Below are 27,386 nucleotides of genomic sequence, written 5' to 3'. Positions count from 1 at the left end.
CGCACGACTTACACTCTAAGTGGGTGCCCTTTGGACAGAATAACACGGGTTGATAATCTTGGTGTTCTTCTGGACCCATAACTAAAATTTTCTGACCATATTTCAGCTATTGCCAGTAAGGCCAGTGGTGTACTTGGTTTTATAAAAAGGTGGTCTGAGGAATTTGATGATCCTTACATGACTAAAACCTTATTTATTTCGTTAGTCCGTCCGATTCTCGAGTACGGATCACCTGTTTGGAGTCCACAATACGCAGTCCACTCGGACCGCATTGAATCGGTCCAAAAAAACTTTTTACTTTTTGCCTTTCGGCGCCTAAATTGGGATGCAAACCATATATTACCTCCTTATTCTAGTAGACTACTTTTAATTAATTTACCATCCCTAGCTAACCGTAGAACTATGCTTGGAACAGTCTTTATTTGTAAGCTTATTCGTGGTGATGTTGAGAGTCCCGACTTGATTAGTCGGCTTAACTTTTTGGTTCCAAGTAGATTCACTAGAAACTATATACCCCTTATCTTAAATCATTGTAGATCTAACTATGAGTTGCATAGAGTTTTATGCTTACAGAGTTTTATGTTCTGACTATAATAGACTTTATCCTATTATCTGTAATCTTGACTCTCTGCCGCTCTTAAAGCAATCGATTTTAACTTTTCTATTACATAATTAGATCCTACTAACACTAATATTTAATATAGTTATTTTACATTATATTCATTTCTCTTCTCAGTGCTCTTTTCTATATCGCGTCTATCTTCTCGCGAATCGAGCCGTACGATACACGGCAGCGCCCCTCGGTCGGTTGGGCATGAGGTGTGGCCATGGGACCCGTGCGAAAAAAAAAAAAATTGTACATGGCAATGTTAGATACTTTGACCAAAATATAGATCTGTATTTATGCAATCATGTACCAATTGAAATAACTTCGAGTAGATATTTTGTGGGATATTTTGCTGAGGGTCCAGGTTGAGATTAAGGATACAGATTCTAGAGAAAAAGACGCAGTGCAAGTTTGTTGACCCATGTTGCCGCGCCCACTCTAACGCCCACAAACAAAAGTGCACAAATCCCACGAAAAACGTCTAGATATTTTTTATATACATTACTCTTGTAAAATTTTATCCAATTGCCAACTCTTTTTGCACACACCCACTCTAACGCCCTAAAGCCACCAAACCGGTCACGCACAAAATTTTGAGTAGCAGTTTTTCGCGGTTTTAGTTGTGAGGTGTAAATTTACAAGACTTATTAGATTATAATTGAATATCAAAAAGTTTTTCCAAAATGTGGGCGTGGCAGTTTTGTGAGGCTTGTGGGCGTTATAGTGGGCGTGGCAACATGGGTCAACAAGAATCTCTAGAATCTCAACCTTCTAGCTTTGATTGTTCCAGAGATCTTGACGTTCGTGCGGACAGACGGACATCAAGAATATATACTTTATATAGTCGGAAACTCTTCTTTCTGCATGTTACATACTTTTAAACGAATCTAGTATACCATTTTACTCTAAGACTATCGGGTATAAAAATCGTGTGCAAAAAAATCGTATGGCGTCACAAATGTTGGTATTCTAGTGTCTGGGCCAGACTATTATGCACTATTATTATGGTGTTGCAAAAACATAAAGGTATAATAGAATACAAGGCATAAACGTGAAAATACAGGTAGTTGCTGATCTTATTATTGAGGGTGTTAAACTAGACATTTTAGCTTATTTTACCTCTACATACTTTTCAACGAATCTAGTAGCGGGCAATATAGTGTAAAATCGAATGACACTACGCATCATCGTGTTTTGAAGTCTCTAAGTAAAAAATGTAATTTACTTTTCAAACTAGGCGTTTGTCAATGACTTTTCTTCACTTCACGTAATATCAGAGGTTCGCCTGCCTAATGAAGTTTTGCCTCTAAGCTATGATGTCCTCATTGAGCCGCATATGGATAACCAAAACTTTGAAGGATCAATAAAAATGCACTTAAGATGGATTGCAGATTCAAAAAAGGTGTATTTCCATGCACATGACAGTTTGTTGATCGACGTCAGCCAAATCATATTAACTACATTAAATATGGGAGATGGGTACGTAAAATTATTACCCTTATTTTTTTGTTATTTATTTTAAATTTTTTCCGCAGGACTTTGGGCAATAATGTAATAATTTTAAGGGGCATCCGACTGCCTCGAAAGCCTGTATTTGTTTTATACCTAAAAGATAAAATAAAAAAGGGCTCTGAATGTCTTTTAGACATTTATTTTCAAGGAAATATTTCAGAAACTGAGGAAGGCCTCTTTAGAAGCTCTTACACAAATTCTAGCCACGATGGCGGAGAAATATATTTAGCTACAAACCTAAATCCAAACAATGCTCGTCGATTATTTCCATGCTTTGACGAACCAGGAATAAAGGTAAGTATGCTTAGTAAGTTTTTAGATTTATGTATTTAAAACATTTTCTCTTCACTCCAAGGTCCCATTCAATGTGTCAATTGCAAGACCTAAAGGTTATATTACACTATTTAATACTCCTCTGCATAATTCAATAAATCAGTAAGTATTTTCTATACTTATTAATAGCCTATCTCAAGCCGCTTAATCAAAGATTACGCTGGCTTACGAAGATTGATTCATGAATAAACCTTATTAATAATATCTGTAACTTTATGATTAAAAAAACTTAGCTAGTATATATTTTCTATTAATTAGCTTATCGTTTGCCGAATACTCATTTGGTATGTACTATATATTTGGTTTATACGAAATTAGAAGTATTATTTCATACATATTCATTCTAATTCAGAACATATATTCTTCTGACTGGGTTTAGTTCACCACATATTAAAATCGTTTCCGAAAAGTTGTACTTTTTAAAACTTTTTATTGTTAAAGGTCCTAACTATGATAATATGCATCAATTTTAAATTTTAACTATACGCTGAGCTACACTTGTGACCCATAACGGAACAAGCGCTTCTTCAAAAATCCTCCAATAAGATCCCGCTTAGAAGGGAAGAGAAAACCTACAAAGCCATATTCACGCTTGAAGCTATAATTACATGATGCCATTCCTTAAAATCGTTCACATAGAACTTTCTTACATAACGTCTGTGAAGAGGCTTAAAGCTCCCCACACATGCGTGTGCAGGGGAGCGGCTCAGCGGCAGCATTTCAGCCGTCTGGAGTGCGAAACGTCAAGGTCGGTCAGGTCGAACGGGAACAGATGGACCCTAAGCCCCGGAAAAGCGGAGAGATCGTGAACTAACGGTACCTCGATGGACCTTGGACGAAAGCCGGCACGGAGGTCGAACGGTAACGGTGCGCACTTTGGACACGCACAAAGAGGACGTACCGTGAACTAACGGGACGCTATTTGGGCTTTGCACCCGAGCGGGCCGTTCGCATAAGGGGAAATAACGGGATTCCCGCGGCCTATAAAGGGACTGCGCCAGCGCAGCGAGGATCCATACGCACGCGGGGATCGTCGAGGAGAGTACGGGCGGGGTTGCGCGGTCAGGACTCGGCCGCGCAGTCAGGCAGAACAGATTCTGAAGGCGAAAGAGCAGAACGAGTAGTAGAGAGTAGACCGCATGGAGAAGGTCACAGTCAGCTCTAGCTGAAAAAGTTCCGGTCAGCGAGAACAGACAGTGAGAAGGTGTCGCACAGAACATAGAATGAATCAGCCAGGGAGTGTCGAGACGGACACACAGGGACGATCACTGCAAGTGAAGTACGGAGAAACGCAGCGATTCACGCAGCAGGAGAAAAAAGGAACCACAGTGGGGTCAGTGGTAAGCAAAGGTGGTCCTGGGAATAGCGCTAGCTTAAGCCAACGGGCGATACATCCTGCCCCATAACATCATAAGCACATTCCAGCCTGCTGGTGTTATTATTTATATGCTCGATTAGGAACTATGTTAAGGCAATGAAAAACTATAGTTTTTATTTAGTGGTAATTTATCAAAAATAATATAGATAGTCTGTGAACTTGTAAAGTGCAGGGCATATTTTGTCAAATTTATAACACATGATCAAACGTGTGGACATATAAACTTTTCGGCTGTCACCGTATGCGTACAAAAGAGCTACTGGCTCTAGAGCTCTCCGCTCTGTGGCTTTTGAACAAAAATTCGATAGAGCCAGCCATAGAGCCAGCAAAAAACAAGAGAGAATGCTTTAGTCGAGTTCCCTGACTATCAGCTACCCGTTACTCAGCTAGTGTGAATGTGAACCCGATATTTCATAATTTTTCTGGGATATCGATAGATATTGGGGAATAATATAAGAAAAAAATTAAAAAATTGTTCAAAAATGTGGGCGTCGCGTGTCATATAGTTTTTTAGCAAGTCGAGAAAAATTTACAAGACTAAAAACACTATGAAAAATTATCCAATATTGTTTCAAAAATGTGGGCGCAGCAGTTTTGGGTGGTTTAAGGGCGTTATAGTGGGCGTGGCAAAACTTTTTTTAAAAACGAATAAAATTTACAAGACTAATAATAATGTGAAAATATATCATACTTACATACTTTTTAAATGTGTGGGCGTGACAGTTTTGTGCGGTTTGTGGGCGTTAGACTGGGCGTGTGACAACATTGGTCAACAGACTTGCACTGAGTCTTTGTCTCTAGAATCAGTATGCTTAATCTCAACCTGGACAGCAAAATATCCCACAAAATATCTACTCGAAGTTATTTCAATTGGCACATCATTGCATAAATACGGATCTATATTTTCGTCAAAGTATCTCGCATTGCCATGTACAATTTTTTTTTTTTCGCACTCATGCCCAACCGACCGAGGGGCGCTGCCGTGTATCGTACGACTCGATTCGCGAGAAGATAGACGCGATATAGAAAAGAGCACAGGTACGAGGAAATGAATATAATGTAAACTAACTCTGTTAGTAGGATAAAATTATGTATTAAAATTGTTAAAATTGATGGTATATAAAATATCTACACGTTTTTTGTGGGTTTTGTTAGAGTGGGCGTGGCAACATGGGTCAACAATAATCTCTAGAATCTCAACCTTCTAGCTTTGATTATTCCTGAGATCGTGACGTTCATACGGACAGACGGAAATACGGACAGACGGACATGGCTAGATCGACTCGGCTATTGATCCTGATCAAGAATATATATACTTTATATAGTCGGAAACCCTTCCTTCTGCCTGTTACATCCCTTTCAACTAATCTAGTATACCCTTTTACTCCACGAGTTACGGGTACAATTAAAGATAAAAAACATATATTAAAGATAAAACAAGTTTCCTGCCCAAAGGCTTAGGGAGCCATTCAAGGACTACGTGGTCGATATGCAGACTCTAATAAGGCCTCTGGGGTACGGAAAAAGGTGATGCTAGAGATCATCATGGAAAACTGAACGCCAGACCTACGAATAGCATTGAGATCCTACCATGTGAACGATCTAGTGCCATGAGTGCTTATTCATGATCCTGGTAGACAGGAGAAGGCGCGCAAATTGAGCAGAAATAAAGCCCCGACCGCAGCACATGTCAAATATGGAAGGTGTGATGAAGCGGACCAACTAGGCACACAGACCCAGGACCACTGGGGACAATCTAACCCGATACAGTCCATTCCAGTCCACTCAGCAGAGCACTACCCTTTTGAGGCCGCCTATCAATCTAATCAGAACCGAACGAACTTTGAAAATCCGCAAGAAGCCTAACGCTGGTGCATTGGTAAAGAGGCTGCCGAAACCAACGGTTGCTGTTCTGCTGGATGTGCGGAAGAAAAGGAATCAGAAGCATGGAATGCTGTCCTAAAGTGAGAGACGACCAGCAATCAGCAGGGGTTCCAAGGTTCCGATTTTCCAAAATAACAGGCCAATTAATCGAAGAGGAGCAGAATTTCCGCAGCGGGGACGATTAGTGGGGTCACATACTGTCACGATCGACACAGCCAGAGTCAACAAAGTCTACTCTTTCAGCGACAGGCCAAGCCAGAATACAGTTTCTGCCTCACAAACACTGAAAGCCCAGAAGACTACAAAGAGAGGAACGCCAGGCACCGGCACAGTCAAAGTATCCCAAAGTACAAGTAGTGGAGTCATGCAGAAAAGAGCTGAGGCAAAGGAACGAACAAGATTGAAAAAGATGAAACACTTGGAGGCATCAAACTTGCCGGTAAATAAATTTGTTTATAGTCATCAGTGCTCAGGGAAGGGGGGGCCTAGAACACAAGGCGGTCGGTTGGCACTCGATAGTGATAATCGATGCGCAAAAATATTGAAATTATCGGCACATGAAGGATCACCCTGCTAAGATTTTAAGATCTTCGATTGGCAACGCCGCACCAATGGAAAATCCTAACAGGAACCGGCATGCGTGGCAGGATCGCGGTGAAGACAGGCAGTAGCATTGGCTACTTTGAGTCCGCGTACGACAGCAATTTCAGGATAGTGGAAATTATTTTCCCCGGCGGAGTAGAATCCTACAACGGAAGGTCAAATCAAAGTGTAACGCGAAACAAATAAGGATTAAGGTTACTGGTAACCGGGTGATCACCTTTAATTAAAATTTGGTAGGACGAACAAGTATAATCTTCTGAGCCCGAATGTCCAAAATATTTATTGCATATCGATACAAATTAGTCAGACTCTGCGATCTAGTATACCATTTTCTCTGATATGATATTATTATATGATATTATAAGATGATACTAAACCAATAAACGTGAAGGATATAGCAAATAACCTATAGCAAATAACCTAGACACCTAACCCCAGTCAACTACCTGTATATCCCGAGGGTATGGGTATTATTTCATTTGTCATAAAGAATTAATACGACGTAAACATTTAAGCTTCTCAGGCGACATAATTCTTTCTCGCAATCGCGCCTAAACAATTTTCAAGCCTTTAAGCAAAGGGTCCAGCATGCGAACTCATTCGTCAGCATAAATACTCTGTCCAATCCAAATTATTTAAACAAAAGATGCATCCCAGCGACGTATAGATAAGGCCACAGTTTTAAGCAATTTCTGGCCAAAGTTTCGCTGCCCTCGTCGCTGTCACTAATAAAAGCCATAGTTTTAAGCAATGCATTTTGTAAATTCAGTTTTACATTGGGATTCTATCTAAATGGAACCTTACCAATGGAATCCGCTTAAATACAATAAAATAAAGTAAAAACGATTTTATTTTATTTACGTCTTTGATTTCCACCGACAATCCAACTAAGATCTGAATTCCCAAGGCCACAATAAGCAAACCCAGGAGTTCGGCAAAGTACTGTGTGCGGCACTCTAAAAAGAGAGTTAATTTTATTTAACAATTACCTTTTATTTCATAGGTAGTCAACCCACGCCTCTGTTGGATAAGATTTTGGATCATGGGGCCCTTTTTAATAAAAAATTCAATTTTTTTCTTGAATTTTAATCTCCCAAAGGCGTATGCCATTTTCGGGTTGGTTAGTCACAATCATGCAGTTTGGATATCTGTACCCTTCATCTGTCCGTTTTAGGGTGGCATACGTTTCGATTATTTGGATCCCATATACCACTGTGTGTATTAATACACAGAAAAGTATGTACAAGATTCAATCGGGAACTTGCATTTGTCTGATTCCCGTCCACCATATCTCAACCAGTGTTGTGTTAAATTGGAATAGTTGGCAGTAGCTTTGAATTGATTTACCGACTTACATATTTATAAAAAGAACATTTTTTATAGAAATAAAAAGTTTCTTTACCCAATTAAAGCTCTTCTTGTATTTATATTTCAGCCCTAAATTACGTGGTTACAGCTTGGATTTTTTTCATCCCACTGCGCCAATGTCTTCACATGCTTTTGGCTTTGTAATATTAAAAATGCATACGTGGAACGAACATAAAATTCAAAAATCTTCAGATATTCCTGCTATACATATTTGGAGCAATAACCTCTCATCAACCATTATATTGGTAAGAATTTTTTACACGAAATTTATTATTTGACCCCTTTATCAGATACCAGATACTCAGCTGTTATACCGAAAACCAATAAATATGCGATTACATTTTGCCGCTCGATTTAAATGTTGAAACCGGTACCCAAAAGAACACCAGGAGCCCGATGAAACTAAAATTGGCCACCTACGACTTGAGTCAACTTTAGGTTCGAAATTTTCTGAAAGATACTAAACTCCATGTTCCCCAAAAAAAAAAAATTTTTTTAATAATTCTTGTTTGCACTATATACAATATATACATATATAAACACATTTAAACTACCTTTCTTACGCTAACAGATATTCCAACGAGGTAACTATAAATGTATCTTAAAACGACCAATCATTATTGTAATTGCTTGTAGGTGAAGACAAAAATATAAATATCCAAACACTTAACAATTGCTATATAAAACAAGAGAGTCGAGTTTTGCAAGATATTTAAAATTTTTTTTTTGTACTAGCTTTCTATCGATAGGAGGGGTCATGTCCAAAAGTATTTGGCTTATTGATAGAAATTTGTAAGACAATACAACAAATTTTACAAATGGGAGTATGGGAGTATCAGTTTTGTCCAGTTTGTCACAACCAAATAATGGAAAAAAAAATATTTAGAAAATTCCGATTTGTCTCGACTTGTTTCTCAACCAATGATTCCACCTGTCCAAATTAGCCTACCACGACAAGTGAATATTTAGTCCGGACTATCTGCAGACCCAACCCGTATCACCAACCGGTGTTATTCTGTTCAAAGAGCGCCGTTTAAAGTGTTATTCGTGTGTTCGCGAATTCGGTATTCGGTTGACACGACAAAAGATCATAACTGTGCACTTGGAGCCATTTAAGCTTACTACGTTATCACGGTATCATATTTGAGAGCTATCTAGATCGTATGGTAAGTCAAAATGGCAATAAATGTCCTTATGCTGGAGGCATAATTAAACATGGCCTGCGGGCATAAGGTCGACTCCGATATGACGATCACAGGTCAACCAGGCCAGCAGAAGGACGCTACAACCAGGAAAGCGTTCTTCATCTAATACATTTATAAACACGACTTCCGAATGCCTACATTGTCAGTCAACATTGCATTTCATCGCAAGTTGCAAGGCGTTCGCGGATCTTAATTAGACAGAAGGACATACAAAATTAAGGAATGCCCATAACGATCGCGATGCAAAGTTTGTCGATCCACGCAAAACACATTACCAATTTTTTTGCCCCCACAAATAACTCAATGATTTTCGATCAGCCGTCTCCATCTCCATCGCTCAGCCAGAAAAGGGCTACTGGCAACGGCGCTGTTTCACATCCAAGATAAATCTGGACGCATTCATCTCCTTCGTTAGTTTCATCACGGATGAAACCGAAAAGCGACTCAACCTGGATAATCAACGCGTCACACAAGAAGTGAGTGAGATATCCGGTAACAGCAAGCCAAAGACACTAGAATAACAAGATGCGTAACGGCCATACATTGGTTTGGCACTATGCAGCCACTTTTTTGTTGACTGCCAAAATTGCTCTCTTTCCGCTGGCTTATGCTGAGAGCGTAAGAAATCTAAAAATATAATTTGCTTGCTTGTGTGAGTAAAAACAAGATACGAGAACGTGTATATGTGTGCGTGTTGTGCTAGAAGACGATTTTCGGACCGAAATCAATTCTGATCGAAAAAAACAATTTACATGTTTGGAGTTTTGGTCAATTTCGTAGCAAAATTATGAAATTGCGCGCTTTTTAAAAATATCAAATTGGAATATAAAAAAAAAACTGAAAAACAACTTTCTAATGTGCATTTTAAATAATAAAAATTGTTCATTTACATACAACTGAATATAATGCGCATTTTAAATAATACAAATAGATAATTTTCGTACATTCTAATTAAGTCAAATGACTTAATAAATATACTAAATAATTAAAGTAAATACAAGGGAAATTATTATAACTACTGTAATTTAAAACATAAATTTTCCAAAAAGAAGACATTACATTGAGAAATAAATATTTTATAAAAATAAAAGTAGTAGAAAATAAAAATTTATAAAATAAATAAAAATATGAAAACAGTTTGTTGCAAAAGTAAACTGAAGTGCGGACACAAGCACTCAACAATCATTGCCTTATTAATGTTCCACACGTCGCAAGCTGAATACTCTAATGACAAATATTCTAATAAAGTCATTTTTGAAATTTTTTTGCATGATATTATGATTTGGCTATTAGTATTTCTAAGCTATATTTAAATAATAATAACGTTAAGGCAATGCAATACAAGAATTTTTCGCATGGTGCCAATTGATCAAAAATAATATAGAATTAAAATATAAGAACTTCTAAGGTGAAGTGCATTTTTTGTCAAATTAAACGTGTGCACACATACAGTTGTCACTGTATGCTAAGAAAAGAGCTGTTCGCTGTAGCGCTCTCCGCTCTCTCGATCTCGAACAAAAAATCGAGAGAGCCTGGACCCACGGCGAAAAAATCGTGTGCCGAAAAATCGTATGGCGTTACGCATCTTGTTATTCTAGTGTCTTTGGTCAAGCCTTAAATTCAACACATATCATCATATCGTATCATTCGAATTGAAGTCCAACGTTTATATGCGCATTGCAACAAAGTGTTACAATGTTTTGGCACAATAGGAGAAATGGTTCGTGTCTAACAATACGCAGCTGAAAAAGAGGATAATTTTTTTTTTAATTATTATTTATTAAGTGAAGAAGATGAGGATAAAGTGAAATTAGTTTTCGCGGTAAAAACTTATGGACAAGTCCAGAATACTGGCACATATATAGTAAATAGTGACCCCCCAAGTCACTATCAGTGATATAATAGTGAAAATTAAAAATTTTCATTCAAAAAAGACATTTATTGGAATGGGGGCTCCGCTGCACTGTGGGGCATTTGGCCTATTCCCCCAGGAATATTTTGGAAAAGTGGGCGTGTCCCAACTCCGCCCCATTTTTTTTTTTTTTTAATATTATATTTTAAAAGTTCCTTTTTAATTTCCATATTGTATAAAAATTCATAATCGTCTTCCTCTTTACAATCAGTAGAGTCTGAAGAATCGGTGTCAGGTTCTAATTCGCAAGCTAACATTAGAATGACTTCTAGTGGAAGAGAGTCGCTTATGTTTTCGAACGCGCCTCTTTAAATTTATTGATGATATTATGGGATATTATTTATATTTGCCTTGGCTGGGTTCAACAAAAGAATTTTAAGTTTGTCTGCAATATCCAGCAGGCCGCGCTTCCGTGCAGCTAGCATTGCAGCTTGAATCAAAAGACGTTCGTTGTGATTCTGCGCCCTTACGAGTTCATCTGCTTGCTGTCTTCGGCCACTCAAACTTTTTAAATAATATGACGTTTTCGGGCGTCCAGCTAATTTCCTTTTCTTTTTATTATTCTTTTTTTTCCTTCAGGACTAGGTGTTCTTCTAACCACTTTGAATAAACTTTCGAAAATTCATTTATTTTTCGATCGCATTTTCTCCAATTTCGCAAAAGATTGACTGAAAACATTCGTTATTACTATTATTCGTTAATCGTTCATTAAAGTCTAGCTTGCTATCAGAAAAATGACTACTGATAAAAGTGAAAATAGCATTTTCCTTTTGAAGAACACCCTTTTGCTTGTGCCACACTTCCAACAGGGCACCATTGGCAATCGAGATGTTGTTCCCTAAAAAATGAAATTTCTCAAAAACCCGCAAAAAACGCACATAGAGACTACGTGATATGAGTTAGGAATTGAACACACTACAACATGGATATAAACACTTACTGAACAAATTTGAACAAATTGTTGTAGCTCTATTTAAAGTTGTAATTTGTTTCAAACAACTACATGTTGACACCACTTGCTAAATGTATAAATTATTAGAAAGAGACGCACACAATAAATAGCAAATAGCAACACATAATAAAAACCTAAAGATTGATTATCCATTTCAAATTATACTCTTCTTCTTCTTCTTTTTAAATTTTAACACTTTGAAAGTTAAGCTAAATTTTGGGAGCAATGCAGCCACGTGGTATAAGCTCGCAACAGCCGACTTTAACAGCTGTTATTATAACGGTGCACTGTTAAATTAACATTTGCGGGCTATAACAAAACAGTTTAACGTATTTCCAATCTATTAATACTAAAATACTTCAAATTTGCATACTTGTGAAAAACACATTATTGTAAAAAAAAACAGGCCAAAGGCCCCATAGTACGCTGCCCAGCTGCCACGCGATCGCACAAACAGCTGTTTGGAAGCTCAAAGCTTCCAAAGCTCAAAGCTTGTTGCATACTTACAGGTGTGTCTTAAAATTGTCAAATTCGTGTCGTTAAAAATCACAACAGGAAATGGAAAATAATGGCCCACCGCAAAAATCAGTAGACTTCACGTTGATGAAGCAAATTGCTGGCGTGGGCCCGAGAGAGATTCGCGAGCAATTGCTGAAAAGTCTCTACCTTGTCTACAAATAGTAATTCAAGAGACGTCAATGATGATGATATTGGCAATCTGTGTGACCAGCCCAGTACCAGTCACCAAGCTGCCGCTAAGTGGGATGCAGCCTCCGCTGGTATCACCAGCTCACTCAACAATGCGAAGTCCAAGCCACCTCCTATAGTAATGGAGGGTAAATATAATGAACATTAAAAAGGTTGAGGATAGGGCGTCAATGGGCGGTGTCCTGAGGATTTACGCGGCTGACACATAGTCAACTGGCTCGAGAACGAAGAGTTACCAGCTAAAAGGAGACAGGCCTTTCAGGGTATGCGTGAAAGGCCTGCACCACAGTACGCTACATACTCGACATACATACACCGCTAAGGCGAAACGCAACAGGTACCTCAAAAGTTCTGGCAGTCAACATGTTCTTCCTGAACATTACTGCTGCGGCAAACAATAGAGAGATTCTGGCAGTAAAGATACTATGCCATATGAGAGTAGGCAGCAGTTTGGCCACACAGCGAAATACTGCCGTAAGCAGTAATGTGCCGGCGAACACCCAGCCAAGGACTGTACTAGGCCACGCATCGAGCTGTGCACTTGCTACAACTGTGGTGGACAGCAACCTGCAAATTATAAATGTTGCAGCAAACTACAAGCGTTCATGCAGCGATCCAGACCCAGAAGTGGAGTGGCGACGGATGCTAGCAGCAGCATTGAAGCCATCCTGCAAACGCTAAATACAGGTATTAATTTATTAATTCTTTGCGCTCGATTCAAGAGAAGCAGGTGGAATTAGTGATGATGATGATGAAACAACAGCAACAACAGTAACAGCAGCAGGGGCAGATCATCAATCTGCTCTCACTGCTCTCCAAGCGCCATAATGACGCCGATGGCGTGTCCACGAAGCTGCCCGAAGTGGAATGTAACGAGATCGTTGTCCTGCTGCTCAGCGAGACTCATTGCAAGGATGCACAGGCACCGAAAATATTTGGATTTGAGTCCTACACTGCCAACGATCCGAACGACGGTAACGCCAAAGGTGGTTTAGCGACCCTGGTCAAATCCAGCCTAGTCCACTTCCCTCTGACACCAATAGCCACTGACAAGGTGCAACTCGCGTCTGCAGGCATCGAGACGGGCCATGGCCCTGTTAATTTTTGCGCAATATACTGCCCTCCGAGGTTCATATGGAATACGGACGAATTTAAATGCATTCTGGATCAACAATGTTCCGAACTCCTCGTCACGGGCGACTGGAATGCATCCCACTGGCTTTGTGGCGGGGAGATGCAATCGAAGAGGTCGAGCGCTAACGAATCTGGTCCTAAGCTCAGATATGAGCTCCCGGAGGTCCTACAAGATTCCCGTACGGCAGTAGAGGCTCCCCAGGCTATATCGATTTTGCTGTCAGCAGGGGTATACTGGACATGCATGCTGAGATACGGTCCGTTGCTGAGCTCAGCTCCGACCATCTACCACTTATAATCACTAGATGCAACAGCTACAGCTTATCCCAAGATGGAGCGACTAATCGGTAGGCATACTGACCTGGAACGATTCCATGAGCATCTTGAGTCCTCTCTGAACCTAAGTTCGGCGATAAACTCAGAAAGGGACCTAGAAGAAGCTGTTGACACTCTCATCCATAATATCAAGGCTGCAGCCAGACTGGCAACTCCTAGCCCGGTGCAGAGGCCCACAGCAGCTAATCCCGATCACCAGAGAGATTCTGCTCCTTATAGCTGAGAAGAGGCGTTTACGTAAAAGATGGATGAGGTCTCGCCACCTGCTGGACAAAGCGGATTGGAACAGAGCAAAGTGTGTTTTACATCGCGCCCTAGTCGAATCCTGCCCGGGCATCAGTTTGGTTTTCGTACTGGACACTGTACGGTGGAACAACTACACCGAGTGGTCGAGCAAATCCTATTCGCTTTCGAAAACAAGGAGTAGAGAAGAGTGCGCTGCATCTTCCTATATACGTGAGGCGTTCGAACGGGTGTTGCACCCCGGTATACTGCCTAAAATTAAGAAAACTCTGCCTGCACCATAATTCGGCCTCCTGAGGTCGTATCTCGAAAAGAGGAGATTTGCGGTACGATTCTACTCGGCTCTGTCAAATGAGCATAATGTGGCAGCCGGAGTTCCACAGGGAAGTGTACTTGGTCCGCTGCTTTACTGCCTGTACAACTACGACATCCGCGGCCAGACTTTAGCCTACCCGGGTCATCAATGTTCGCCACATTTGCTGACGACGTGTGTGTCATCTACAGGACCTGCTGCGAACACGATGCTGCTGATGGCATTCAGGACATCTCATTTACATTTGCGTAATGGGCAAAACGCTGCAAAATTGGCATCAATGCTGACAAATCAGCGAATGTGTCCTACACGCTGAAATGGAAAACACCACCGGCTCTGCTCATAATTGTTATATTGTTAATTGTTATATTGTTAATTGTTATATTTGTATTATTGTTTGGTTACAGCTAACTATTGTTAGCCGGCGCGCCTGCAAGGGCTGAATTAATAGCGACCAAGGGGACAAAGGGGTTTTCAGCTAGCCCGTATGCCTTAATAAAGTATAAATATATAAAAAATTAAAAAAAAAGGGTTTTGGCTGCTATTCTTTATAACCGTACTGGAGTCAGTGGACATTAGATTACATGAGAAACCGCATATAGTACATCTCCCTCCTTTTGAAAAATAACGTAATATTATATAAAGTCATAATATAATATATTATAAAGTCACTTAAATTATTTTTTTTTTTCTTAAAATAATTAATTTTTTTTTGCTTAAAAATTGGTATTGAATATTTAAATATATATGTAGAGAATACAAATTTGATTTTTTCTTGTTTTGATATTTATTATTATTTTCACGTTGAAAAGGGCAATTCTACAAGACAGTTTTGTTGATTAGCTTGTTTGTATGCTATTTATGAACTATATTTTGATTCTGTTGCATAGTCATCCACATTATACAAAGGATCTATACTATGTTCGCTGTTCAAATATTTTGGCAAGTTTCTTTGTTTGCCGAAAACTGACTCTTATGAACAGGAAATGAAATATGGAAAAAAAAACGTCACAATCTGTTTTGTCTATATACATTGGTATATAGGAACGGATATATTCTGTGAAGGTTTTATGGCTTTTTTCTACTCTTCCAACTGCCTGGTTGTGCTGTAGAAGTTACATTGCCAATTTTTAAAAATTTGCACATTTAATTTATAATTGAATTTTTATATTCTGCTCCCATGTTTGTAATGAACGTCCTCATTGGACCGTACTTCAGAATAAAAGACTCAAAAATAGTATACGTCTTCTTTTACCGAACGTGTCATATTACTCCAATTAAGGTATTTAAAATTTCTTTAAAATATGACCTTATTTCCGGACTTAACAATGTAGGTTTTTCAGTTCGGATATGATTATCCTGGATAGGACATCTGTCACAAAATTGTCTTTCCCCTTTAGGTACTCGGCTGTAAAGTCGAATTCCTTTAGTTCTAACCGCATAAGACGCTCGGTATTCTGTGGAATTCTATTTCGTCCCTCCTGGCTTTTGAACCCTGACATACAAAGCGAGAATTTTTGACCCAAATCGCTTGGTTGTTCGATTCTGACGGGTGGCTGGCTCCGTTCATCATCCGTTTTCATGCAGGAGATTTGATTGCAGGACTAAGACTGGGACGATAAGGTTACCACGGAAATGAGTCAGAGGTGGCAATCGTTCTTAGATGAGTATTCCGACCTCAACCAGATCCGCGTTCGGGTCTGGTATCAGCCTGAGGTAACCATAGAGCATGACGGATGAAGGAAGCGGCTATCTACATCCGCGTGGAGATTGATCTCGACTCGCCTGCTTACAGCCAAAACACGAGTGTCTTCGGTGAAATAATTCCGCACATGCCAGCATGCCAGTTCAGGTATCCACTGCTGGACAGATTCTACTGTTGTGCTAACCCGGTTACGAAAGCCTGCTTGCAACTGGACCACGTTTGTGGCCAACAGAGTTGCCAAGATCACGCAGGCGACACCAGTCGCACACGATCTGAACAAAACTCCGCCGATCTATCCAGTCACATCCCTACATGAATTGGTAATCATCTCTGGGGGCACGGACCAGAGTGGCCCCGTCTATTGACTTCCTATAACGTTTTCCTAAACTGGAGTTCTGGCATGAGTTCGACTTATCCTAAAGAGCTGCTGCTAGTACTTGATCACGCCCAATTCACGGCCCACTAGTGAAGAAATCCGACAGACAGAAAAAACTTTGATCTCCTTGGCGCAGCATTGAGCATACGGACAAGAGCAGAAGCATCTGGCAGATAAAAGTCCCCTTCCAGTGCCCAGTCCGTTACTAAACCTGATTCCATTCATGGAGCAACACGGCCTTTTAAGGGCATGCGGCCGCCTCACTGCCTCCAGAGGCCTACAATATGATGAACGCCATCCGATAATTCTTCCCTACGTTTCTAATTCTTATCCAATTCGCTCACTAGATAGCTCTTCACGGCGGTAGTCCATTAATCGTACGCCTGATCCAATCGAAGTATTGGATTCCTAATATCAAAAATCTGGTGAAGACCACATCGAATTCGTGTAAGATTTGCACGACTTACAAGAAGAGATCTTAAACCCATCTGATGGGCGATTTGCCGACAGATAGAGTCTCTTCTCGAACATTGTGTTTTTCACCGAAGCCGATTCATTTGTAAGCCACCTACGATCTTACAACTGAGAAGTTCTTAGCGGCCTTTGCTTGCATCGTAGCGGGTACATTTGGAGAATGTCAAGGCCTTTGTGCGGCAGCAAGTTTGCTTTCTAGGAACTTGCTATCCTAAAGAACTCCACAAGCGCAATAAATGACCATTTCCGACCAAGTCTCCAAGTCGACGACAGTCTAGTGGTCATGGAGGGCATTCTGCGAACAATTGGCGGCTAAAAGCGCCCTGTCCAAAAGGTCATTCTCCCAAATGCGGAGGACGGAGAGTCTTCCGTTCCTTCAGATAAAGCCTCTTTCTCCATTACGGGGTCCAAGGTGTAGTCTTCCCAAACTAAGTCGCGTTATTCAATCCTAGGTATTCAATTCAACCGCTGCCGAGTCTGCCAGGGAATCCGGGAATAGAGAATGTTCACGCCAGAAGAGCGCGAAGTTCTGACGTGCAGTGTGAGCGGCAAGCACTTGCGCTCGAACTTTCGCTTCGCTCTCTTCGTCTTCTCGCTCTCCCTCCTTCCAGCCGGCGAGTTCACCACTCCACGGTCCCGTCTTTCTTGGGTTTAAATTAGTATTAATCCTCCTGTGAAGAAAAAAAGTCAAGTCTAGTGAAGCTACCCCGACGTCTTCTTCTGTCTGGGGCTTCCTCGAAATATCGTTGTCGCACGTTGACTATTACTGCTAAGAAGTCTTGAAAGCCTTTTTCGGTTCAAAATTGAACCACTTACTCAACCTGAAGATACATATGTATAATAATAGAAAATAATAAAAGAAAAAGAAGAGGGAATGCTATAGTCGACTTCTGCAATTATCAGATACCCGTTACCTGCTAGTGGAAATGTGAACGCGAAATTTCTTAATTTTTCTGGGACATCGATAGATATTGGTAATTAAAATGAGAAAAACTTTTATAATTGTAAAAATGTGTGGAAGTGGCAATTTTAGGCGGCTTGTAGGCGTAAGAGTGGGCGTGGCAAAGAGTAACTTGGCAAATCGATAGAAATTTACAAGGCTTATAAAAATATGACGAACTATCGAAATGTTTTGCAAAAGTGTGTGTGCGGCAGTTTTAGGCGGTTTGTGGGTGTAAGAGTGTAAGGCAAAAAGTTTTTTGGCAAATCGATAGAAATTTAAAAGACTAATAAACGTTGAAAAAATATCTAATCAAAGTGTGGGCGATGCAGTTTTGGGCGGTTTGGGGGTGTAAGAATTTGCATGGCAACATGAATCAACAAACTTTCGCTGCGTCTATGTCACTGGAAACTTTATGCTTAACTCTCTAGTTTCTATGGTTCCTGAGATCTCGACGTTCATACGGACTGACAGACGGACATGACCAGATCGACTCGGCTATTGATCTAGATCACGAATATATATACTTTATATGGTCGGAAACGCTTAATAAATTCATAAATATGAGTCAAGCATTTATCCGGCGTTATCACAATCAAGCTGTTATAGCAGAAATATTTTTATTTATAATCAAAGCATGTTTTCTTCAACTTAACTCATTTTACCAAATAACATTGGTTTACGTTATACCAGTTGGCGGTGGCATGGTGTAAGGTGGCTTAACCATTCCACCTTGGAGATGGAACGCTGCCGTTGCCTTGTTGTTGCGATTCTGCTGACCTGGTCCCTAGGGGCTTATTCTGTTGTCCTGCGTTATACTTGTATGATTCGGTTCACAGCTTTCCGGGACGCCACTGTCACCCTGTCCGTGTCCCTGGCCCTCCTGAAACATTTGGGATAGCGGCAGCGTGCTTACTTTCATCTTTGTCTGAACTTACGCATCATCTTTTTCCGGTTCTGTTAACTAGCTTTCGATTCTGTTAATGCAGGTCCTGTTAATCTTCTTTTGGTCGCACTGTTGCCAACCGTTACACGCTACATCTACTAGCATTATACAAATGGGGACATGTCATGTCAATGATAACCTGAAAAACATTTTTCTGTAGGGAATTATTTCGGATGACCTCAGGGAAATATCGATGACTCTTAGTCATTGTTACTTGATATGTGCTAAGATTTTGCCATGCATAGATTCAAAATTAGGGTTGCCTGAAGCTGAAACTCGCTATGACTTAAGATTTTTGTGGCTTTTTTTCCCGAAAGTTCCATATCTATGAGCTTAAAGTAGCTCGAATATACGGGTAAGTATACAATACTTATAATATAATATACAATAACCCACTTTGTATGGTATTTCAAACGCCTCGATCCCAGGAACTAATAAAGCTAGAGAATTGGGATTAAACATGCAGATTCCAGATACGCAGCCCAAGTTTGTTGATTCATTTTGTACCGCCCACTCTAAGTCCCACGTACACACTTTTCAAGATTTTATTTTATTTTCTTCTTTTATTTTCTCAATTTCTTCCCCAATATCTATCGATAAGCCAGAAAAATTTTGAAATTTAGCTTGGGCGTTTCCACTAGCTAGCTTTTGTTTTATTTTGCAATGCGGTTTTTGTTTCAATGCAATGATCAGGAAATACCCGGGAAAGAGTATTACGTTTTCATTTATTTCGATTCTATAAAAGCAAACAATTAAATCGAAATCTCCAAACCAAACACGTAAAAGGCGATCCGGCTCGCAGAACCAAAAAGTTAAGCAGTAGGACTTTTAATCTATATGTATTTGAGGCTTCAGGGGCATGAAGTACCCTTCAAATTCTAACCCTAGGGTAGGTGTAAGGTGTAAGGCGTAGTAGTTTCCGACAATATACATTTAATACATATATTGTTTTTAATCTATTTAATGGTTTAACAGATCATTTAATTTACATTTAATTAAAATTTGTACTATAGTTTTTAGTTATAGTCTAGTTCAGTTTTTAGATATAGTACAGTTTTTAAATATTTGTATTCTGTTTCTTCTAGGATATCCAAAACAAACTTAATGTTGCACATACCACAATTCAAAAGTTTTTTAGTATCCCGCTCCCCATAACTAAGCTTGATGTTATCGCGATACCTAGCCTTGCAACAGTTCCATTTATTAGCGCAAGTGGTATTCTGATAGCTAGGTAAGTGTGTTTAATTACTTATTACTAATACAATTACTATATTATATTAATAACTATAATATTATTACTAATAATATTATTTCATAATCCTTATAGAGAATCTGAAATTCTAAAGAAAGATGCATTTGAAATATCGCGCGAACTAATATATCAATGGATTGGTATATGGATAACGCCCGAATGGTGGACTGATGCCAATGTGAATAAAGCGCTAATCAGTTTTATTGCGTCGGAAATCGTTTTTGAAGTAAGTCAATATAATAAATATAATACGATTTTTGAAAAATACATATATAAGTTTTATTCCTTAGATTAATGGCGGAAAAGAGTTTAATGGCAAATATCCAATGACAATTCTTTACTCATTGTACTATGAGTTAAGCAAGAGGTATCCCAACTCGCACATAACAGGAATTAAACACGAGTTTGCCTCAATAAAAGTTCAGCTTATAATTCGAATGCTTTGCCTTACCGTAGGAAAATACACTTTTAGACTCGCAATACAAAGCTTTATTTCAGACTACAAATTTAAAACGTATAAAAGCTCTGACTTCTGGAATGCAATCACGACACAAGCCATAGCAGATAATTCACTAGATAGTGATCTGAGTATATTAAGCATTTCTGAGTCTTGGTTAAAGCATAGCCGCCTGCCTCTTGTCACAATAATACGAGATTATGATTCAGAAACTGCAATTGTTCAACAAAAGGTATATCTTAGGGAAAGGCTACATGATGTTCCCGACCAGGACAGTATGCTTTGGTGGATCCCAATTGCGTTAACGCGGCAAGACAGTCTAAATTTTGTGAATCCTAGTTCATTTATATGGATGAATAAGACTAGGCAAATGTTAATTTCAAACCTTCCAAGCAAAAATATGTTCATAATTGTTAATGAAGAGGAAATCGGACCCTTCCCCGTTAACTATGACGACAACAATTGGAACATGCTATCAAAATATCTAAGGACGGAAGAAAAAAGAGAATCCATTCCAGTATATACGAGGTATCTATATCATATTTAACTTTTAAAATACGAATTTTAATACAAATATATAAAAATTCATATATAAATATTCAAGATCTTTGCTTCGAGAATTTTAAGTTCTTTAAAATACGTCTAACGCAGAGATAGGTTGTAGACTTGTCCGACGCTGAACATATCTGCGGAGCAATTAAAAGGGAACATCGTAGGGCCCATATGGTTCCTAAAGAGGTATGTGTTCAGTTCATCGAGAAGTTATACTTCCTGAGGATGACGAGCACAATACGCGTCCAATTATCCTCTTGCTAATGTAGCAAACTCTATAAATATGAGAGACATCCAAGCAAACGGGAATTACAATCAACACCTGTTCCAACATATCCTTGTGAAATACTTCACATTGATATATTCACGTTGGGTATAAAGCTGTACTTAAGATGTATAGACAAATTTACCAAATTTGCCGAACTTTTTCCCTAAGAATCAAAATCTTCGGTTAATTTGCACGGAAGACTGGAAGAGGCTCTCCAACTATTTTACTGTCCCAAAAAAAAAAAAAAAATTAAATAAAAGGGGGACTTTTGTGCCCTACCGTCCTAAACTACTTCCCATCGCTAGAAATAGAATTGTACCATACCCCAACGCACAAGATCGAAGTGAAGTGGTTTTCCTCCACCTTTTTGGATACCTGTTCAAAAACTTTTAAGGATTTTGAGCTAGTCCAACACTTCTAGTACTGTTCAGGCTAGCAGGCTAAACACCAGGAATTGGTTGGCTTTAGAAAACAAAGGTTAGGAAACTTCAGAGCGTTAGTAGAAAGCAGGTAGAACTTAACAAATCTAAATTTCAATAACCTGTCACATACAATCTTGGAAAACAGCGCAGTAACAATTAAAATAAAATCCTGAAAAATGTTTCATAAGTCCGATTTAAGGAAGTGAAACAAGAATTCAGGGCTCTTCCTTCTCGCCAATTTTAAAAACCTTTCTTAAAAGGAAAAAAGGCGATACGTTTCCTTAGATCCGGGTAACTAACATAAAAAATAATAGAAAATTTAATAAGAATCTTTAACACAACATTATTACACTAAGAATTTCATATAACAAACAACTCCTAAAAATACCACTGTTAATACACTAAAGTATAGCAATGATTTGTTAAACGTTATTTTTTGTAAGCTTTGCTCTGCCTTTCGTAGATGTGGGCTACACGTATGAAGGCCCGATATCCCGCTTCAGCACGGCAATTTCTAGAGGATCACTGGCGTCTTCAAGCTGGTTCACGTCGTTGACCTGGGAAAAATGACAGGAGGATTAAGACATTGGTCTAGTACTATCTCAAAGACGCAAAGACGCTATCTCATCGCTCGATAAACAGGGTGGGAATCATCGTCTAGTTGGGACTTAGTCGTCTAATATGACAATGAGGTCGTAACAGTTGTTGGGCCGAAATTACACGAGCTACTCAACCTGATGGCATTGCCGGCTGTCCTAACACAAGTAACCGCATACGATAACCGCCTATCTCTGGACTAAGTGCATATCATCAGCTTAAAGAACTTGGAAAAGATGTCCGAGGTGGCCGAGGAGTTGTTGCTTTCATCCCTACGGAGGCAGAATTGGCTCTGCTCATCTTTTCTCTCTTGTATTTTCTGTGGAGGAAGTGGACCTCTCCGTGATCACTGATCCGCCCCTTACCCCAGGGCAGACCAAGGCTACTTAGTCTGCGGGGCGCAGATCTTAAAGGGGCAGGAGTTAACACGCAGCACTTGCTTCCACCTCCCAACCCGCTCGCTGCCAGCACTGCAGAACCGGTTATTGTTCTGCAAGCAGGGCAATTCCTACCGCACCTCCATCGCAGCGTCAGCACCGGACGACAGGCAAACGACTCTGGAGCTCTGCAGCATACCGTTGACAAAGTTGCTTACGCTGCGAGTGTGACTGTGCTGACATGTGGGATTTGCCTAAGAGTTCAGACAAAACGCTGGCAAGGTAGTAGAATTGGGCAGCGGAGCTTAGCTAAACTTTAAAACTAACTTTGTACTTAATCAAAAAGAAAACCCCCAATTTTAACAGAAAACAAGAGAGAATGTTATAGTCGAGTTCCCCGACTATCAGATGCCCGGTACTCAGCCAGTGTGAATGCGAACGCCAAATTGGATTATTTTTTCTGGGATATCGATAGATATTGGGGAATAAAATGAGAAAAAAATTTAAAAATTGTTCCAAAGTGTGAGCGTTACCGGTTCGGCGTCTTCAGGACGTGGGAGTGAGCGTGCCAAAAAGTAATTTGGCAAATCTATGGAAATTTACAGGACTAATAAAGAAATGAAAAAAAAAATAAAAAATCGCTTGGGTGCCACAATTTCGGCTCTGACGACAAAAGTTGTGAGAGTTAAGGAAGGAATTAGTAAGTTAATAAGTGGAAAACGTAATTTGCTTAGAATAACAAAATATGGAGACAAGAAGCAATTACACCGAGATTCCCCACACCCGGACCATCTTTCAACCCGACTCTATCGACAAACGAGCAGCCCTCGATTCCCTCTTCCTCAATACAAGGCTTTTGCTGGCCAATCGTTCAATTACGGTCCGAACGGATTTGCAGGGGGAATGTCCCGATTCCAAGGGGTCAGATTAGCAATAAAAAACAAACCAAATCAATCAGGGCAAAGCTGCAGATCTAACTTTAACCCCTGGCAGGAGGAGGGCGGTGTCATCAACCTGAACTTCTTCCATAAAGCATAGAGGCATTACCACATAAAACCAACATTAACGGTACCGGGATCTTCCACAAGCGAGTATCAACAGGAACATTAAAAAAAAAATATAATTTCGAGAATCCTCACCATAAAATGATCAAAATTCACTTGTCGAAGAGGTCAAGTGCCTTGATGATGGAGTATACAATTTTATGGTCGACGCTTGTCTAGCGTATCTCTTCGTATGACACGAAAAGTGGGTTCAAACTACAAATCCTCACAGACACCTGTGCTAAGAAAAATTGTATAATCCCCAGAAATTCTGCCGGTGCAATACCGTTAACAATAACCTTTTCTTAACAGTCTAAAGCAATTGGGAACAACATGCGTCAAAAGCACTGATTGATACGAATAATTTTGGTTAAGTCAAATAGATGAAAGTTGCGCCACAATTGAGAAAAAAATGCTCACGATAGTATGGGACTTGGACGGCATCTATCAAAATTTACACCGATCATTAGCCCTTGACGTTCGCATAAGGGAACATAAACTTTACCGCCAAATTAAAACGTTGGAAATCCCGAATCGAAGAGTACAATCAAGAGTTAATTTATAAGCCCAGCAAGTCATATGCAGTGGCCGACGCACTTTCACGAGTAGCAACATAAGCCAATCATTTGGGAACGGCAACTGCATCCAAGTCTGATTTGATAGTCACCATACATATTGCCTTTCATACGCCACGTTGAAACCCCTAATAATGTCAAACGCAACCAAATTATTATTTCGTCAAATTATACTTGTGAAAACCCGCATGTTACTTACGTAAGCCTCACAATTCTGATTGACCACAATACACAATCCAAATTACAACACTCCCTCTCTCAATACCTAAAGCCGTCGGTAATAAACGGGTTTCAATTTCCGGAATCCTACCTTTAATCCCTTTAAATGTCATCGAAAGAGAACATCGCAGAGCACCCAGAAACCCCAAAGAAGATTGCATCCTACTCCTCGAGACATATTATTTCCCAAAGGTCGACTATATTCGTACTCAAATATCTTCCTGCGCTACCTGTAAATTAAATAATACGACAAAATCCCAAAAATTCCTGCGTTGCAGTCGACCCTATTCAAAATTACCCATGCAAAATATTAAAAAAAAAAATGTAAAACGCTTAAATCAAAAGTTCTTATCTTGACCCTTCTCATACTTTTTATCTTTCTAAGCGAAAAATCAGTACCCACTAATGGCGTGTTCAAAATAACCCACGACCTCGATCTAGGAACAGTAGAATAAACTATCGAACAGATAGCCAGCGAGGGATTGATTCTCACGGATCGAGGAATCAACGCCCTAATGAATACTGAATAGAGCATGGATAGTGCACCAGAAAGAAGACCACGGTCCATAAAGATCAATGGGTTGGGGGTTCACCGGATAAATCTGACTGGGATGACTAAGCACATGAATCTCCCTTAAAATGATGTCACTGCTTTCACCAGCAAAGGTAACGAAATAAATGGGGACTTTCATGCAACAACGATTCTACTCTTAAAGGCAATAAATATAGCTAACCAAGTCAAAATGGGGTTCTGCTAACTGGCATAGACCAGCGAATTTAGTGGATCATGATGAAGCCGATATGATTCTGTCAGAAATTAACAGCCTTCCCTACCAAAATGATGTGGAAGCGGTAAAATTCTCTATACCAGAAATACTTCTGATAATCTTGCTTAATGTAGTAGACAGACATCACCGATTGATTAGGGCATACCCTTCAATATCCAACGGAAAGCTAGTCGTACTTAAACATAATAATTGACAGTGACAACGGACAATTAGGAAACGTCCCTCGACTACTGGAGTGAACCAAGAGGACGGTACCATTGGTGGCTGAAATCGTGAAGTCTCTGCGGTATTTCCGCATGGCGAAGCTTTGTAGGAACTAGTTGCGAACTCTGTGCCCTATCTGGTATTCTGCTGCTACCTTGCGGCTTGTTCCCTCTCAGCCGCACACAGCCGCTTTATCGCCAACTCAGTGATATCCATGCAGTTTTAGAGACCATCTCTTCAAATCCGGGATGATTCTTTGGGTCCTTTGGGTACTGGAGGAGTAGCCTGCGTCATTATTCACGCTAACGACCTAGATACGCTCGCAGCCTTCCAATATGTTTCCGCAGGTTTTCTTTGAGATACAACCACCTTGGTACTTCCTGGCAATGCACGGATGCGAGCTTCCAAATTGCTCTTCATCAGCGCTGTGTCCTATCGCCAAACCAATTTAGCTCGCAAAAGGTTACCGCTGTCCGTCGTATCCTTTTTCCGTCCGTATGTCTTTTCTTTCGCCTCGACTGCGTCTCTTGAGTAGAGAGACTGCTCGTGGACACTTCCACCCGGTGGGAAAGTATCCCAATGGAATGCATCTGGAATACAACGATGCTAGGAGGTATGGCGCGCAGGCTGCCTTGCAGATAGTGCCATTAATACCGTCCAAGCCGGGAGAGCGCCTGCTCTTCACCCAGGCCACACACGCGGAGCCAAATCTTGTATACGCGCACCAATGGGTCATCGGCATTATTTCACACGAACCGTTTCCAGGCATCCATTTTCTCCCTTCCAATGAGTTTACATCCTATATATAGCTGCAGTATCTACTGCACCGAATAATAACTGTAGAAGTGGCCCACAAGCGCAGGAAACCTGTGCAGTGCACCAACTGCTACGAATATGGCCACACCAAAGCGTACTGCACCCTACAGTTCAATTAAGTTATGCAGCAACTGTGGTGAAAAACACACAGCCAACTGGCGAGGATGCATTGTTTACAAGGAACTCAAGAGTCGCCTAAACAAACAAGTGGATTCAGCTCAGGATCGTATCACACCAACAATTCACAAAGTAATGGAACCAACTACAACTAACATTCCTTCGTCTGCCAGCCACCGAACCAAATTCTTCCGTTGCAAGTGTACTAAAATCTGGGATCCAAGTACCAACAGCAGAAACGAATAAACACACAGAACATGCAAAAGCAGCCTATTGGCGTTGAAGCGATTATGCTTTCGATGTAGAAAAGCATGAAAGACTTCATGACCTTCATGGAAGAAACTATGTAAGAGCTTATGAAGAACCAAAACATCTTTATTCAAATGCTCGTTTATGCTAAAACAGGATAATGACTCCCTTAATAATAGCTACCTGGAACGCTAATGGCGTTTCGCGGCACAAGCTATAAATTGCTCAGTTCTTAGCCAACAGAAACATTGACGTTATGCTACTCTCAGAGGCTCACCTTACCTAAAAGTACAACTTTTAAATACCAGGTTATACATTTTACTTTACGAATCACCCGGATGGCAAGGCCCATGAAGGCACTGGGATACTAATACGATTGCGAATTAAGCACCACTTTCTTGGTAATTGGCAAGAGACTCTCAGAGACTCACCTTACCTAAAAGTACAACTTCTAAATACCAGGTTATACATTTTACTTTACGAATCACCCGGATGGCAAGGCCCATGAAGACACTGGTATA

The 27,386-nt window shown here is 40.0% G+C and overlaps 1 protein-coding gene across 3 annotated transcripts in view; it reads left to right on the top strand.

Moving 5' to 3' along the window:
- The window catches only part of LOC117140198 (aminopeptidase N), a 64,662-nt gene that overhangs the window by 24,252 nt on the left and 13,024 nt on the right, over positions 1-27,386 (top strand). For all 3 annotated transcript variants that reach the window (XM_033302982.1, XM_033302981.1, XM_033302983.1), the window contains exons 3-9: positions 1,845-2,086; positions 2,143-2,413; positions 2,475-2,554; positions 7,753-7,930; positions 20,015-20,160; positions 20,257-20,407; positions 20,472-21,166. In XM_033302982.1, coding sequence (XP_033158873.1) covers positions 1,845-2,086; positions 2,143-2,413; positions 2,475-2,554; positions 7,753-7,930; positions 20,015-20,160; positions 20,257-20,407; positions 20,472-21,166 — 1,763 coding nt within the window. The remainder of the gene's footprint in view (positions 1-1,844; positions 2,087-2,142; positions 2,414-2,474; positions 2,555-7,752; positions 7,931-20,014; positions 20,161-20,256; positions 20,408-20,471; positions 21,167-27,386) is intronic.

Source organism: Drosophila mauritiana, chromosome 3L (genome assembly GCF_004382145.1).
Source record: "Drosophila mauritiana strain mau12 chromosome 3L, ASM438214v1, whole genome shotgun sequence".
In the NCBI taxonomy this organism is placed as follows: Eukaryota; Metazoa; Arthropoda; class Insecta; order Diptera; family Drosophilidae; genus Drosophila; species Drosophila mauritiana.
Note: the sequence above shows the minus strand (reverse complement) of the source record. Positions and strands in the feature narration are given on the sequence as shown.